The sequence below is a fragment of the Poromitra crassiceps genome (genome assembly GCF_964638095.1).
Source record: "Poromitra crassiceps genome assembly, chromosome: 17".
NCBI classification, from domain to species: Eukaryota; Metazoa; Chordata; class Actinopteri; order Beryciformes; family Melamphaidae; genus Poromitra; species Poromitra crassiceps.
In genome coordinates, this window is record NC_139635.1 from 36923873 (window position 1) to 36940148 (window position 16276).

The 16276-nt window shown below is 43.2% G+C and overlaps 2 protein-coding genes across 3 annotated transcripts in view; one reads left to right on the top strand and one right to left on the bottom strand.

Annotated features, from left to right (window-relative positions):
- Positions 1–1229, top strand: part of LOC310791910 (uncharacterized protein) — a 36482-nt gene extending 35253 nt beyond the window's left edge. For both annotated transcript variants that reach the window (XM_083653590.1, XM_083653591.1), the window contains one exon: positions 103–1229. The gene's annotated coding sequence lies outside the window, so the exon portion shown is untranslated. The remainder of the gene's footprint in view (positions 1–102) is intronic.
- Positions 282–15799, bottom strand: LOC310792391 (uncharacterized protein; the record flags this gene model as incomplete). The annotated part of the gene is made up of 9 exons (XM_083654107.1): positions 282–2935; positions 3895–4104; positions 5233–5340; positions 6836–6960; positions 8802–8854; positions 9516–9643; positions 11018–11156; positions 13290–13505; positions 15771–15799. The coding sequence occupies 9 exons, from the start codon at positions 15797–15799 to the stop codon at positions 2624–2626; spliced, it is 1320 nt and encodes a 439-aa protein (XP_083510233.1). The 3' UTR covers positions 282–2623.
- Between the last annotated feature and the right edge of the window lie 477 nt (positions 15800–16276).

A 16276-nucleotide genomic window follows, 5' to 3' on the forward strand; every position in this document is an offset into this window, starting at 1 on the left:
TACAAAGTTCTCATTCAGGCAATTCCCATGAAGTTTAATAAAATTAGGTTAAATGAGGATTTTTATTTATTTCCCCCCCCCCCCCCCCCCCCCCCCCCCCAGTGACTTCTCTCATCTGGTGTTGGACGTCGGTAGAGGATCATGGTCTCGTCTCTGGGACCTGAAAGCCATAAAGCAACAGGACCATCTCCACAGTGTTAGTGCCTTTTCTCCTGCTCTGTCAGCTTGGATGGAGGTCCTCACAGACAGATGGACATTTCTGTTTGTGTTTCAGATGCATCTAAAGCTGTGCTGGGCAGTTTACATGTTCAGAACTCTCAAATCCCACCAGCAGATTGGAGTTTTAGTGATAGACATATCTCAGAGGCAGGTGTAATCTCAGTGGTTGAGTTAAACTAGAGTAGAGAACTACCGAGTTTTTCCAGAGTGAAAGCCAATTAACTGGTAAACCTGAATGGCATAGAAGGAAATCTGGTCAGAATATAAATGGCGATGACTCTCACCTCCTGTTTTCTTCACTGGGCTTCAGTCTAATATTACTTGGTCAGAAAAACTGTGATTGTTTCCAGCCTCTGTGGTTTAATTCAACCAATCAGTTAATTAAACAGAAACAATCTACTTGGTTGAGTTAAACCTCGTTGAGCTGCTTGTAGAACTAAAACTCTCAACTGCACCTCATTAAAAGTGAAAAACTATGAAGGGAAACTTCAACATTTTTTTATATATTATTTTTACATTTAATTCATTTAACACTGAATATTTTTGAATTCATCTCCTTTCCTTCCCAAAACAGCAAAGAAAGAGCAATTTAAACCATATACGAGTAAAATAATAAAAGCATAGACATTGCTCTGACAATCGGTCAGTCAGCATCCAACCATTTTTAAGATTAACGCCACTTTCATTTTTGCTGTTCACTTTAAGGGAACAACAGGCTGTGAAAATCTACAAAAATACCCAGGATTTAGATTTTCTGTCTCAGTAAATCGTGGCTTAATCGATCTTGATAGTTTAGCTGTTTTATAATGTGTTTAAGCTGTAAGGTATAAAACTAGATTGTTCAAGTTTCTAGTGATAATAACATGTTACATGTGATTAATGGTTTTCAGTTTTACTTGTCAGTCTTAAAGCTGTGAAGTTTCTTTTTGTTGTTGTTGGGGAAACGGTGATGTTTACACTGTTTTTGTTTGTTGACTATTTTTCCTACTCATCCCACAAACTTTGAACTATGCACCTAATAAAATACCATTGCTGAGGTCAGAGGGGAATTTCACTGAGTTTCACTTACCGGTACTTGAATATTTGTTTCCTGTCTCATTGAATGACATCACATTTGTTTGTGAAACGGTTGTAACAGGTTTACCCCAAATTGCTTTACAAAGGAGACAAATACAGACAAACAAGACCAAGCACATCCCAAAACAAGATGGTGCCATATGCTATTATATTCCTTCTTTTGGAGGCAATGTATTTTCTAAAATGACAATAGTGACTAGTAACTGACAGAAAAGTTACTGGCGAGGAAAAGATGATTACAAACACATTTTTAGTGTGGAGTACAGAGGTTTCCAAACTTTTTTGGCTTGTGACCCCACTTTGACCTCATAAACCTCTAGTGACCCCAGACATTCACAACACAGACCATGCTTTGCTTGGACTTTGAAGAACTTCCCAAGTGAAGACTGAAAAGCCCTGACAGGAAAGACCACCGTGTCAGACTCAGTGGCGCAGAGTTTTCACAGCTGCATGACCGTTTTGAGGTTGTGCGTTTGAGTTCAGTTGGAGAGTTTTGAAAGTGGACACGTAGACGAAAGACTGCAAAGCTCTGAGAAAACCTGTCTTAAGAAGTGTGAGAGGTGGGGGGGGGGGACTGTCCAGCCCTCTTCATCAGCTTATCGATATCAGTGTTCAAACCACTGATGATAAAGAAACATCACTACTGGTGTCTTACAGTCAGCAGCTTATACTTTTTAACATTTCTGAAGACAGAGTCTGATGCAGGGATTTAACCAACAACCTTCTCCACCACATCCATATGTTTATCTGGGTGAGCTACAGCACACTTCCTCTGGCAAAGAGTTGGGCAATATTATGGACGAAAAATCATATCTTGGTATTTTTAGGCTGCACGCTCACAAGTCATTTATGCAAGTTCAAGTCAAGTCTTTGAGGTAGAGTCCAAGGCAAGTCTCAAGTGTTTGAACTAGAGTCCACGTTGAGGCTCAAGTCTTTGAGTCCAAGTCAAAGCTCAAGTCTTTGAGCTAGAGTCCAGTCAAGTCTCAAGTCTATGGTCACAAGTCCAAGTCAAGTCTCTTATGGGTGAGCGTTCTATCATCTGCTGCATGCCGTCCGGTCTGCTTAGAACACTGCATAGTTTAGCTACTAAGGAATTCAAAGCATGTACTGTATGATCCTCACTCCTTTATCTATTAGCATACACATACAGTAGCAGCATTGATTAGTTGACATTATTATTAGTAGACATTTCCTTAATGTTAATGCACCAAAAAATACAAAAATTAAGATTGTTCACGAGTCCCAAATCTGGAGTCAGAGTTCAGTCTCATGTCACTGTGTGTGCAACTTAAGTCCAAGTCCCCATCTCGGCCTCCTCTCCTGCGCGTCACTCCCTCAGCTCCCACTGTGAGTCGCTGACGAGCCTGTAGTTGAGTTTCCTGTAGTCTTGTGGGTGGAGGCGTCTCTGCCGCCACACCTCCTCGTACAGGCTGCGTGTGACGGGGGCGAGCGGGGGGAAGTGGGCGCGACGGGCGAGTGCGTCGCAGTAACTCCACTGGTCGTCAGACAGCTTCAGCAGGTGGCGCTGTTCCACGCCTCGCTCCGCACGCTCCCTCTGCTCCCCACGCACCGAAGCCTCCATGTCAGCCCGTGACGGGAGAGACACGGAGCCGTCCAGCACGCCCAGAGCAAACTGCACCTGAGGGGGGCAGACCAGACTGTATAAAACAGGGATCGCACGGACGGTCATGGAAAACCTGGTAAATACTAAATGAACATCATGCTGTATTGAAGAAGACTTGAAACTAGCGATTGAGACCATAAACTCATCAGGAAGGTGTTGACTGAGGTCATGAATCCTAAGCCATATAAAGTATAAACGGGCGAGTTTCATAACCACCCCTACAGTTGTCATGAACAGTGAAATTAGAGTACCAGAGTCACGGCCTCTTCCAGGTTCAGCATCCGTACCAAGGTATTTAATCAGCCATTAATTTTTCCATAGACATTTCGTAAAATGCTTATAAGAATTGTTTTAGTTGGTCAAACCAAATGATTTCGCTTTATTTAGAATCAGGAGAGACCATAGACATAGAACATTTCACTCGGACCAAAACAAAACAACAATAAAATAAACCAGATTTATTTTTGTGTGTGTCTGCGGTCTGAGTGAAATGTTATAAGGTTATGCATCGTACCACCTACGTATTTGTAGAGCTCTAGCTTAAAGAGCTCACGAGAAAAACAAACACGCTCGTCAAACACGGTACCGTCGGGTCCGTTGGGGATATTATTATTTTTCGGGGTGCTGAGATGAAAGTTAGGTCTGCTTGAGCACCGCCCAAAAGATTCTAAAATCGCCACTGACTCGGATCATCGGGTTTACGCAAGTAAGCGTAAGTTCTTGTTCCCAAACAGAGTCTGGGCCAGAAAGTGTCTATGGAACAGTACACATCTTAAAAGGTTAAAGGATAAATGCATAGTAAATATCAGCAGGTTTCTGAATGGTAGAGAATTAAACAAATCTTGAAGGGAAGCTTCAAATCTTTGAATATGAAGGTGTCTCTTTTTCTGAATCACACACACAGACGTGCAGCTGTTCATGTCATTATGGAGTTATTTCTGCGTCATCATCATCATAACAGCGCCTCTGCTCACCTGGCAGTGGAAGTTGGGGAAGGGGCAGATGATCTTGCAGATGCCGATGATAAAGAGCGAGGGAAAGGCGGGCGGCATGATGTGACAGTAGAGTGGCGTCACCAGGTGGTCCCGGACCTCCAGGCCGAGCTGCCCCGGCCGGAGGAAGCGGTAGGTGAATCTGTATCCTGTGCAGAGCAGCAGAACTTCGGCCGCGCCCCACGAGCCGTCCTGCAACCACAGACGCCAAGTTTCATCTTACAAATCAGAAATGAGTCATCAGTCTGTTAGCAGCGTTCCTGCACAATGACAATTTCAAAATCCAGAACTTTATTTGTAAGATAGTCTTCTGCCCAATCCCATTTCTTATTTGTACCCCTACCCCTCGTTTTCGAGTGCCCCCTCGCTTTGCCCCTTGCCCTTCAAAACAGTCACAAGGGGTAGGGGTTGAAATGGGATACCACTCATTATGTCATAATTTTGCCAAACTGGCATAATAAAGCTATTTCTGGTACAAACAGATTGAATGAACGCTGCAGATTCAGATACAGTATTTTGTCATATTATTCATTCATATTTCCACAAATTAAATAATGAAATTCCTGAGACATACTATACTACAACTATTTAAATTCAGGAGATAACTGTTGTACAAAAGGTTTTATTAAACAATATACTATTTTATTAGTTGCCTGGTTTGCTCAGGAGTGACTGGAAAACATGATTATAACATAGTAGGCTATAGTAGGATAATATTCAAATTTACGTTGATATTGTTCATATCCTGGTTTTCAGACATGTAAAATGCCAACATTTTATTCTGGTCATTGGGTTATGACCAGGAGATGTAACCATCCCATTTACAGGGTTTTCGCTGGGTTAAAATATGTTAAAATAGTTGCAAATAACGGACCAAAACGTCAAAAAAAGAAGTGAATATCTTCCTTTAATGTAGATACAAAGGACCGCTGGATGGCATTATTGAAACACGCATTTCAAAACGCTATTAGCAAAGATTGCTATGTGTCTCTCATGGATCTCTCCCTCCTCCAGACTGTCCCCGCTCTCTGCACTGGGCGTAGCCGCACGCAGACAGCCTGCCTCGGCTGACAGTCGCACCGGGAGCCGGGGAGATTCCCTGGACGTCCCCGGCACAAATAGCGATGCGATCTTCTCCTGAAATCCTGCCACAAACTAATTCCACACATCCACAGTCTTTTGTATCTATATTAAACTCGGATATTCACATTTGTTTGTAACTTTTTTTTAACCTGTTCCTACTTGTGAACAGGCAAAACGGATGGTTAAGGGCTAAGTGGTAGGCGCAAAGGGTGTATTGGGATTGGGCCTTCGTTTCACCTGGAAGCGCAGGCGGCCGTCTTCCTCGACCGCAATGACTGCAGCGGCTTGTTGAATCCCAGCGGGAAGAGGGAAGGGCAGGGGAGGATTTCTGTGACTCAGAGTCACCTAGACAGAGACAGAGAGAGGGGGGGGGGACATTTTCCTTTTAAAGTTGCTCTGTGTATCATTTTCCCATCAACAGATCATCAGCAGTCACCAGTATTAATAATAAATCATCAGCAGACACCACTATTAATATATTCATATTAAATAATACTGTATTACTATAGTTTGTTCTAGTGTTTCTCCACATTAAAGGGGCTGACACACTGGGGAGAACTAGAAGGCAACGAAGGCTGACTGTTGCGTCGCCTCACGTCGCCTTTTTCGGAGCCAAAAAGTTGCACTTGAACACACCGCAAAGACGACAGCCGACGGTCAACTAGCACGTACAGTACGTTCCGCGCCTGCGTGCGAGCTAGGACTGCAGATATACAAACCAGATAGCCTAGCTGAAACAAAGCAGTGTTTGCCAACCATTTTCACACCACTCTTGCGCACTACTTAGATGGTTTCCTAATATAGCTACTTCTAATCGGGAATTAGAAAGTTGCAAATGCCACTGGTGTTATTATCTTTTGCTTGTGGAAGAAGAAAGGAAGAGGTGTCTCCTTTTACTATTCAACCATCTTGAAAATGACCCCTTTCCGGAATTTTCATTTTGGTAGACTACCGTAGTATGTTATTTAACATGCACATTAGTACCAGAATCCATTGAAAAAACTTGGGAAGTTTCCTGATGATATCAGTTAAAAATCTTACCCTATTCACCGGAATTTGGGGCCCCCTCTTGGATTTGTCAATAAATAATTAACTGATGGTAATTTTAGACACCAAAACCACCTTTCTAGGTTGAATAGTAATTGTGATAGGGGCGGCTTTAGCTCAGGAGGTAGAGCGAGTCGGCCAATGACGCAAGGGTTGGCGGTTCGATCCCCGCTCCCTCCCAGCTGCCGTCGTTGTGTCCTTGGGCAAGACACCTAACCCTCCTTGCTCCCGATGGTGTGGAAAGCGCTATATAAATGCAGGCCATTTGAGATAAACCATTTTAAGCTCCATCTCAGACACCATCTTGAAAATGACCCCTTTCCTGAATTGTCCTTTTGCTAAACTTTTAGTATGTTATTTAACATGCCCAATGGCAACAGAATCCATTGACAAACCTTTTCTATCAATTTGTTCTCGGTTAGGTGTTTTTTTCCACAGATTTACTGGCCTATATCTGTTGGCCGGTTTGTTGACAATGAGCGAGATTTTGGCTTCTAAAATCACGTTTGTCACGGAGATATGACCAGAACAGTATGGCCGCTACTTCCATTTTTATCGCAGGCAAAGAGTATACTGCAGACAAGATGAGAAGCTGTTCTGCTTATTTTACAACAGCGCATGCAGTCATTATGTTGCAGTGGAACATGAGTGGAACAATCTTCGGTTCTTATCAATCTAAGCTCTTTGGCACAAATGCTTTCATCGAACATCAACGGTGAAACAGGTAGAAAAAACTGACTGGAGGGGGCGGGGCTTTCAACTGGCCTTTCCAACCAGTTTGCTGTTTTGGTACCTGGGCGTCGACTCCGGCCAGTTCAAAAGAAATGTCGATTCCTGACGCTGCAGCTCCCAAAACCACCACAGAGCGTCCCGAGAAAGGCTCCGGGTATTTGTAAGAGTGACTGTGCAGCACCGTGCCTACAGACAGACAGGTAGACAGACAGACAGACAGACAGAGAGAGAGATAGACTTTAAATAAGCAACATTTTGAGGGAAACAAAAACAGGAGCACATTTCTGACTAAACACGCAGCAAAGCCACTGTCAAAAAGCACCATGCATAAATGCTAACAGCTAAACTAACCTTACCTGCTGAGGAATCACCAATCTCACTTTAATAATAATAATAATAATAATAGTAATAATTAATTTATTTTATATAGCACTTTTCATTGACCCAAAGATGCTAACAATATGAGTACCGGTACACAGAAAACAAGATAACAATCAACAGGCAACAGACACAAATAATAATTACATCAATCAGGGATATTATGGAAACAGAGAGGAGGGAGGGAGTGTGTGGGAGACACTTTTGACAGATCTTTCAGCTGCTGAAGGTCACATGTCCCACAACGTCAAGTGAAGAAGCAGGTAGTTTACTGCTTTAACAACATCTCGCTTGATCAATTATGAGAAAATCTGAACGAATGGGAAGAGGCTGAGCGCTGCTTTAGAGCTACCGGTAGTTAAAGAAGGCAAAGCTCCAGCAACTGGCAACCTCTAGTGGCTGAAAAATTAAGTCAATGTTCCTCGAATGGCCATTTTGAGGCTGGCTCCAAAAGCCAATCAATCCCCATAGACACCCATGTTAAAATGCCCGACTTTAGAGCAGAAATAAACATGTTTACAGCCTGGTAAAAACAAAAACACGGTTATAGCTAATTTCACCATTATAGCTAATTTTTATGTAACTCACCTGTTTATACAGTCGATGGCTACAAAAAGAAGTCTGACTGTTTAGAAGTCAATGGGAAAATGACCAGAATTCTCACTTGATTTATTACCTCAGTAAACACTGTCCGAATAATGAGTTTATGATCTCAATCACTAGTGTCAAGTATTCTTCACTACAGCATGATCATAAAAAAACTATGGTCCCATTCCGAGTAAAATATATGATAAAACAGACTATGTTTTGGGACGTGATTGACAGGTCGCCTGTCCAGTGACCGTGCAGCAAAAAAAAAAGAAAAAAATATTGCCACGGTCAAAAAGTCAAACTCGATGCTTCAAAACGGGAGTCCACAAACCAATGGGTGATGTCACGATGGCTACGTCCATATTTTATACAGTCTGTAGAGTGCCTAAGTCACGCCCTCTTCCGGGTTGCCCATGGGCCCTAGCCTAGGTAAACCCAGCCCCCACGTGACCTGCTCTCTCAGTTCCCAGAGCAGGTCACGTGGGGGATGGGTTTACCCAGGCTACATGGGCCCTAGGGAGGGAAATTCCCCCATTCATTTTTTTCCCCATAGATGTTTCTTGAAATGCTTATAAAAAGAGTTTTACGTGGACAAACCAACCGATTCAGCTATATTCAGAATCACGAGAGACCATAGAACATTTCACTCTGACCAACATCCGCAGAGTGAAATGTTCTCTATTGTCTCTCATGATTCTGAATATAGCTGAATCACTTGGTTTGTCCAAGTAAAACTCTTTTTAAAAGGATTTTCTGAAATGTCAATGGAAAAATGACTAAGGAATTCAAGTTCCAGTAGGGAGTGGGTGGAGCTTAGTTCAGGACGGGAATTTCACAACAACTTCAGAAAAGCGGTGAAAACAGCTGGAATGAGACGTGAGATATGAGCAGATGGTCCGACTCAAAAACGACAGCAGCTGGACTGGATGGTAAATCCATGTTGTTTCATACCGTTAGCTCATGCTAACAGGCAGCTACTTCAGGTTTTACATGTTGTGTTTGTATCTTATGTATGGAGCATTTTAGAAGTAGTAAACAGATGAATTAGTTAATTGTACCTTTGAAGTTCTCTATCCCCGGGATGTTTGGGATGTACGGGTCAGAGTAATGTCTGATGAGGGAGCAGAGAGAAGATCAGGGTCAGGACATCTACACCAGTGGTTCTCAACCTGGGGGTCGGAACCCACAGGGGGCTGTGGGGTGATTTATGGGATGGGGAGGGGGGGATATTTGTAACTTTACAAATGTATTACTATGTGCATGTTTTCAGATTTTTCTCAAAACATTTTTCCCCTTGAGAAATACTGAATAGGATTAAAAGTTACTTTATTTACTAATACAAAATTCAAATAGAAATAATATAAACTATTCAAAAAGAGGAAAAATTATGCAGGTGAAATACAAATGTCACAATGTCTATGACATCATCAGTGACATCATCAGATCTCCGACTTGTAAAATAATGAATTGAACGGTTGTGGAGGTCGGAAATTTGGGTATCATTTCAGAGCTCCGGTTTGTCAGAGTTGACGTCACCAAAGTGACCTAATTTGAGGTGTAATGTGTTGATATTGTTTATATTTCGCTCTGATTATAGCAATTTGTTGAATTCAACCGCTATTTTACTAATGAAATGAGTTAGCTGTGTATGTTTTTTTTTAACCCAGACTTAAAAACAGTGTGAATTCAATGATGTCGGAAGTCGGAAATCTCGAGTTGAAACTTCCAAGTTCCGCAGCATGAATTCAGATGAGTCTGGGCGTCCGTCTCACCCACTGCAGACGAAGACTGAGTCGAAGGTCTCTGTCTTCTGAGAGCCCGTCTCATTGGACGACGTCACCTCCCACGTCATCCTCGTCTCCGTGATGACAGGCGTCACATCCTTCACCACTGTGTTGAACTGCCACACCGGACAGGAAAGATTGATTGATTTAATTTGATTACATTCACTTCGACCCCAAACTTCTGGTCTCCAATGTTCACGTCCACAGTGGAATTTGATCATTTCCTTTACAGTACTACCAGCTGAGCCAAGCACAAATTCATTGATTTCCCCCCAACTCGGTCAAGCTATGAAGCTACAGAGCAAGTTTTTCTCAACATCCTTTTTTAGTCATTGGTCACAAGGGGTTGCTGTTTTTGTATTTGAAAATGATAAAATGAGTAACCCTATGTGACTAATGACTAAATATAGTAGGCCTATGTTACAGAAAAGGCTGTATCAAAAACTATGAGTTATATCAAATGCTTGGTATCATCGGATTCAAAAGAACTTCACTTTCAATAATATATGCACTGTGCAGTGATCCAGTGTAAATCTGATATTTGGCATGTCAAATCAATCTTAAACTTTTTTCTTTTTGCATTTTTTTAGGCATTGAAATATGTGAAATCAAAAATTTTGATTTTGGGGGTCATCTGAGTACTGAGTACTACCACCGCAGAGACCCGGGTTCACTTCCGGGCAGCGGTACTTCCAGCTTGGTCAGACGTTCCTACAGACACAATTGGCCGTGTCTGCGGGTGGGAAGCCAGTGGGGTTTGAGTCTCGGTCGCTGCACTAGTGGCTCCTCTGGTCGGTCGGTGCGCCTGTTCGGGGGGGAGGGGAACTGGGGGGAATAGCATGATCCTCCCACGTGCTACGCTATGCCGGTGAAACTCCTCGCTGTCAGGTGAAAAGAAGCAGCTGGTAACTGCACATGTATCGGAGGAAGCATGTGCTAGTCTACAAGTCGCCCCAGATCGGCAGAGGGGGTGGAGCCATGACCGGGACAGCAGGGGGAATTGGCTAAGTACAATTGGTGTCATTGATGGCAAATTTCTGTGGGGCTTTTCCTTAACATACTAAATATACAGTGGGCCTAGTCGTTAATTGGTTGAAACTAATGAACTGGATCAACATATTTGGGATCAAGTATTTACTGAACTTTGGGAAGTAATCAGTTCCTTTAATCCCAACCACTGGTGAATATAACAATTCTAAATATACTCAAGGCAGAGACAATTCAATAATAGAGACACTGCACTCCAGGCTCCGCCAATAGTAAGAAATGGAACTCGTGGTGATCAGCTTGTGATTGGCTGGCTGTCAATGGTATGAAACTTCATTGGCTGAGTGGGTGTGGCAGTAGAGAAACCTACATGACACAGATATACGGGGAGTGACTGGAAGTTGCAGTGTCTCTATATTGAAACGTCTCTGCTCAAGGTTATAGTTTGCCTGCCAAGTCCAAATCAAGCTGCGGCCCGGAGCCCCAGCGGGTGGACGGGTTACCCGGACGTGTGGCCCGATGCCGTGGCTCCGGCAGTAACTCTCAAGGTAGCGCTGCACTTCCTGGTGGGGCAGGAAGCTGGGCTGCTGGGGGTCAAAGGGGAAGTCAGGGAACATCATCACCTCTTTGGGCAGGTTGGTCCTGAGGGGAGGAAGGGGGGGGCGGGGGGGGGGGGGGGCTAAATCATTTCTCTTGTTTGTTCATTATTGTGCACAAATTGCAGGAGTAAAATCTGAAATACTCTGAGTTTACATAATGGTTAAAAAGTACATTGTTGTTGGTAGCTTCAATAAAAGAAATAGAAACACTGATTGAGTAGGAGTATATAAAACACTTGCAGGTATTGTGAAGAATCTGTCAATATCTTTGATGTGTAAAATTTTAAATCGCATTAGCTTTTATTTAGACAATCAGTAGTTAATGTATTCATATACATTTTCATTTAAGTTACACATAGTTTTAGATGCATACACAGACAAACAAACACAAGATTCAGATAACCTGTAGCCTACATTTGCAGTTCCTCTCTATCTCCCACTGTGCCCTGTACAGGGCCAGAATAACAGATAGGTTGTCTACTAGAGTTGCCTTCAAAATGTATCTCAACAGATGTCATCTGATACGTGCCCTATAAGTATCTTTGACTTTCTGTTCATTGCATGTAAATTACCTGTTTATCCATTTGTGAATATACAAGAGTGCATCTCTTGGCCAAGATCTATGTTAATACAACATTTAAGATGACTTCTAACCACTCCTGGCTCAGTTTTTGATCACAAGTGGTTTTCTTCAAGTGGTTCACTGTAAAGGTAAAGTCCCAACGAGCAGCAGCAGTGCCGTGCTCGGGAATCATTTGGTGATCTAACCCCCCAATTCCAACCCTTTGATGCTGAGTGCCAAGCAGGGAGGCAATGGGTCCCATTTGTATAGTCTTTGGTATGACTTGGCCCGGGGATCGAACTCACAACCTCCCAGTCTCAGGGCGGACACTCAAACCACAAGGCCACTGTTTACCTTTTGGCTGTTAAATTCCATTCTACAACAATCTTTATCTAATTTTATAGTTGCAATAAAATCTAAATAAACCGGCACAACAAATTGAGACCTCAAATTAACTCTTTCCCCACTACTGACGAGATTTTATGTCACTTACAGTATGACATGATGTGGGGCAACTGTGGCTCAGGAGTTAGAGCGCTTTGGATAAAAGAAGTCGGTGGTTCGATCCCCAGCTCCTCCAGTCTGCACGCTGAAGTGTCCTTGGTAGGCTTGGGGGGGATGGACGATGTCGGGCACAGCCGATGGTCTCAGCCCCCACCGTCGTAACATCGTGATGTCTAGTATAAGAGCCGTGTGCGGCGCGCATTGCATAAATGTCTGGGTGCGCCGCGGGGAAAAGCCAGCAACACAGTCTCATTCACACTCTCGCAGACACAATTCTGCAGTTAATCTAATAACAGCAATATTAAATAGTATAACCATCCCCCCCCCACCAATAATGATGCCATCGTCTATCATCGATTTGCTTCCCTGGACATCGTGATGATTCAAGTTGGTAGACATCGCTCAACCCTAGTCCTTGGGCAAGATACTGAACCCCAAATTTCTCACGATGGTTGTGCCAGCTTGCCGCCGTAACTGTGTGTGAATGTGGGCATTGTAAAGCTCTTTGGATAAAAGCACTAGAAATGCAGTTAATTGATCCTGAGTCCTGACACGCTTCCCTGCCATTGACAGAATTGTCCGAAATGTCCTAGATGTCGGCGTTACACCGAAATCTGTGACCACAGAGGGGCGCTGATGCAAATGTTCTGCTGATTTCGATGTAACACTGGACAGTATCTGCCCTCAGAGACAATGGATTCGGTTCCTTGAAAATGACTCTTTTACAAAAATGCAGTTTTCTCAGATTTGTGTCTGAAAATGACCGTTTTTGATGAAAATGACCTACATTCAAGTGTTAGTAAAAAAAAAAAACGAATGAAACTAGAATATTTTTTTCTGTTCTTTTGATGTATTCATTACATATTCATATAACAATATATTCTGTGGGTCTTGAAAGATTAGTGAAAATGATCAAAACCGCTGGTGGTAGCTGGCGGGGAAAGAGTTATTATAATTGAGACATTTGCAGACACTCTGGTTTGGAGTAAAAGTGTCCTCCAGATGGCAAATGTTTAATATTGACTGTGTCTCTCTCACTCACTCACTCACTCACTCCCACACACACGCGCGCGCACACACACACACACACACACACGGTCCCATCTGTACCTGAGGTTTCTGTACATGCTGCTGTGTATGGGCAGGCCGTTGTCATGGTTCCCGACGCGCTCGTCGTACGCCCAGGTCCCACCCAGGCGCCCGCTCAGCTCGTACAGGACGGGCGCGGCGAAGGTCCCGGGACGCGCCAGGAGGTGCCGGGCGGCGCACAGCCCGGCCGCCCCGGCACCCACCACCGCCACCCGCAGGCCACCCAGCCTCACCCGCCTGTCAGAGAGACACACACTGGAGTTAAGACTGTCCTCGTCGCAGAGATCCTCACAAGTCATTTTTTGCAAATCCCCATCAAGTCTCAAGTCTATGGTCACAAGTCCAAGTCAAGTCTCAAGTCGCTTATGGATGAGCGTTCTATCATCTGCTGCATGCCATCCATGTTTGGAACACTGCAGCTAAAACTAAGGAATTCAAAGTATGTACTGTATTATCCTCACTCCTTTATCTATTAGCATACAGCAGGGGTGTCCAAACCTTTTTGAATGGGGGCCAGATTAGATCATGTGAAATCACCGGGGGGCCGGCCAGCTGCTTCTCACATCATATGGGTTATAAAAAATAAATCACAAAACAATACAATTGTACTACAGTCTAAGGATTTTGTTTAACATCTGAAAACATCAGTTCTGCCTGTGTTGTTCCTTCCTACTTGGTGCTTGTCTACAAACTGTATGATAGTGCTCTCATCGTTAAATGCTAATTGAACTTGCGTGATTAACTAATACTGTGTGGAGGAGGGCCACATACTGTATAGTATATTTTGAGAGACAAGCAGAGGGCCACTTAAGATCGATCAAAGGGGCCGGACTTTGGACATGCCTGGCTGGCATACAGTATCAGCATTGACGAGCTAGATGACATTATTGTTAGTAGACATTTCCTTATTCTCCTTATCCTCTCCTTAATGCATACAACCAGATTCTTCACGAGTCCCAAATCTCGAGCCTAAAGGTCCTTACACATCAAGAGCGATGCGAATATACGGCACGAAATTGCGATGCGAGTTTTGACCCACCTGTCAATCACAGCCACAGATGTGTACACGTCGGAAGCGAATTTCTGAAAAATCGACCGTGGTTCGAAAAAATAAACACCGCAATAACGCTCCGCGAAACTTCGCTGTTGGTATGCACGGTTGCATTGACTGATATAGGTTCGGAAAATATTATTGACGTGCGAATTAATCGCACGAAAAAAACGTGCTCGGTGTGTAAGGACCTTGAGTCAAGTCTCCAGTCTTTTGTGGACGAGTCTCAAGTCAAGAGACTCAAGTCCCTGTGTGAGTTTAGACTGTCCTCACTGGCCTGCAACACATGCTTTCACTGACCTTGTTCTTCAGACTAAAACTAATGTGTCCTCTCTGTGAAGAGGCAGGCTATACAGTAACTCATGTAATCTCTGTGAAGACACAGGCTCAGTAACTACTGCAGCAGACTTTGCCCCACAGACTCAACACGGCAGCCTGACTGACTCCAGGTCCAGGATGTGCAGACGACTGCTCTGAGTCTAGGCAGCAAGGCAGGTAGCCTATATGTAGTATAGCCACTTATTTTTCAGTCGGCAATGAGTATATATACCACTTAGTCCCCATATAGCCTAGTGTAAGTAGTATTACTACAGTACCTAACAGGGCAAGGAGAGTGAAGGAATAGAGTACCACAGGGACGACTTATTTTTTTGTAGGCGGAAGGAGGAATTTTACAGGGAAAAGTGAATGGGGTTTTAGAATGGGGATTTCACTTAAATGCATAAAATAAGGTCTGTGGTTAACAAAAGTTTATGAGAGTGGTATAATTTGGATTCAGCAGGATAATCTTCACGAACGTGAATCACTTTTATGCCTTTTGAAGCCGTTTTCTAAAATAAATTGTAAAAAATCCTGCTGAACCAAAATTACCACTCCCATAAACTTTCGTTAACCACAGACCTTATTGGGTGCATTTAAGTGAAATCCTCATTCTAAAAGCCCATTGACTTTTCCCCGTAATATCCAACATGCTATTGCTGTAGTAGCTTTTTAGAGAAATAATTCAGTGGTGCAGCCAGCCACGGGTGTTAGTGGTAAATACGGAGGTGGGTAAACTATCCACGGTGAGTAGTTTACCCACCTTGTTTCCCCTCATTGATTTATAGCCTACAGGTGATCTGGAAATAGGTGATTCAACTCTCTCTGCCTCATTTAAAAGAGGTGGGTAAAACTTGTGTTTACTCTCAACTACGCCCTTGAGTGCAGCCTATCTATTAGGCTATATTTGAGTTAACATTATAGTCTTTTAAAAACTCTCCAGACAGACCTTCTGTAACTTCTAAATACAGTATGCATGTACTGGTCTGTTTAACAGAGAGCATTGACTTAGAGTAGCCATATCCAAGCGCCACCAACACACCACTGGGCTTTAGGTCAACTAACTATATAGGCTGAAATATTAATGAAGTCTGGCTCTACAATATGCTTGGAATAATTAGCAAGCTAGTTACCGAGAACTGTCAGCGCTGTCTCCGTCCATCACACCTCTGCTAGCGCAGGACACCTCTCTGGAAACACTCGTTTTGTGGCATTTGCCCCGGATTACGTCAAAAGGGGGCGGTATGCGAGAGCAAGTTCACGTTGTTGATCACCTTTGGAGAAGGGTCTATTGAATTGATAACCAATCATAAACACAATACCGCCTGATCAGTTATTATTATTATTATCAGACTATTATCCAATATAAAGGCAGGGACAAATTGCATAATCGTGATTAAATCAACTCATTAATCCCATCAAGTCAATGTCAAACAACAGGATTCCCACGGAATTAAATAATGCGAAATGGTAACTGTCTGCATGTAACCTAACCAAGTTATCTTTAAACCAGAGATAACTTGGTTATACGTTTTAACAGCATGATCAGCAAAATCGTGACAATTTACTCCACAGTTGGTGTGCGGATCAGACCACCAAAACTGGTGATGTAAGTAACGTTGTTTAACAAATCGGTTTC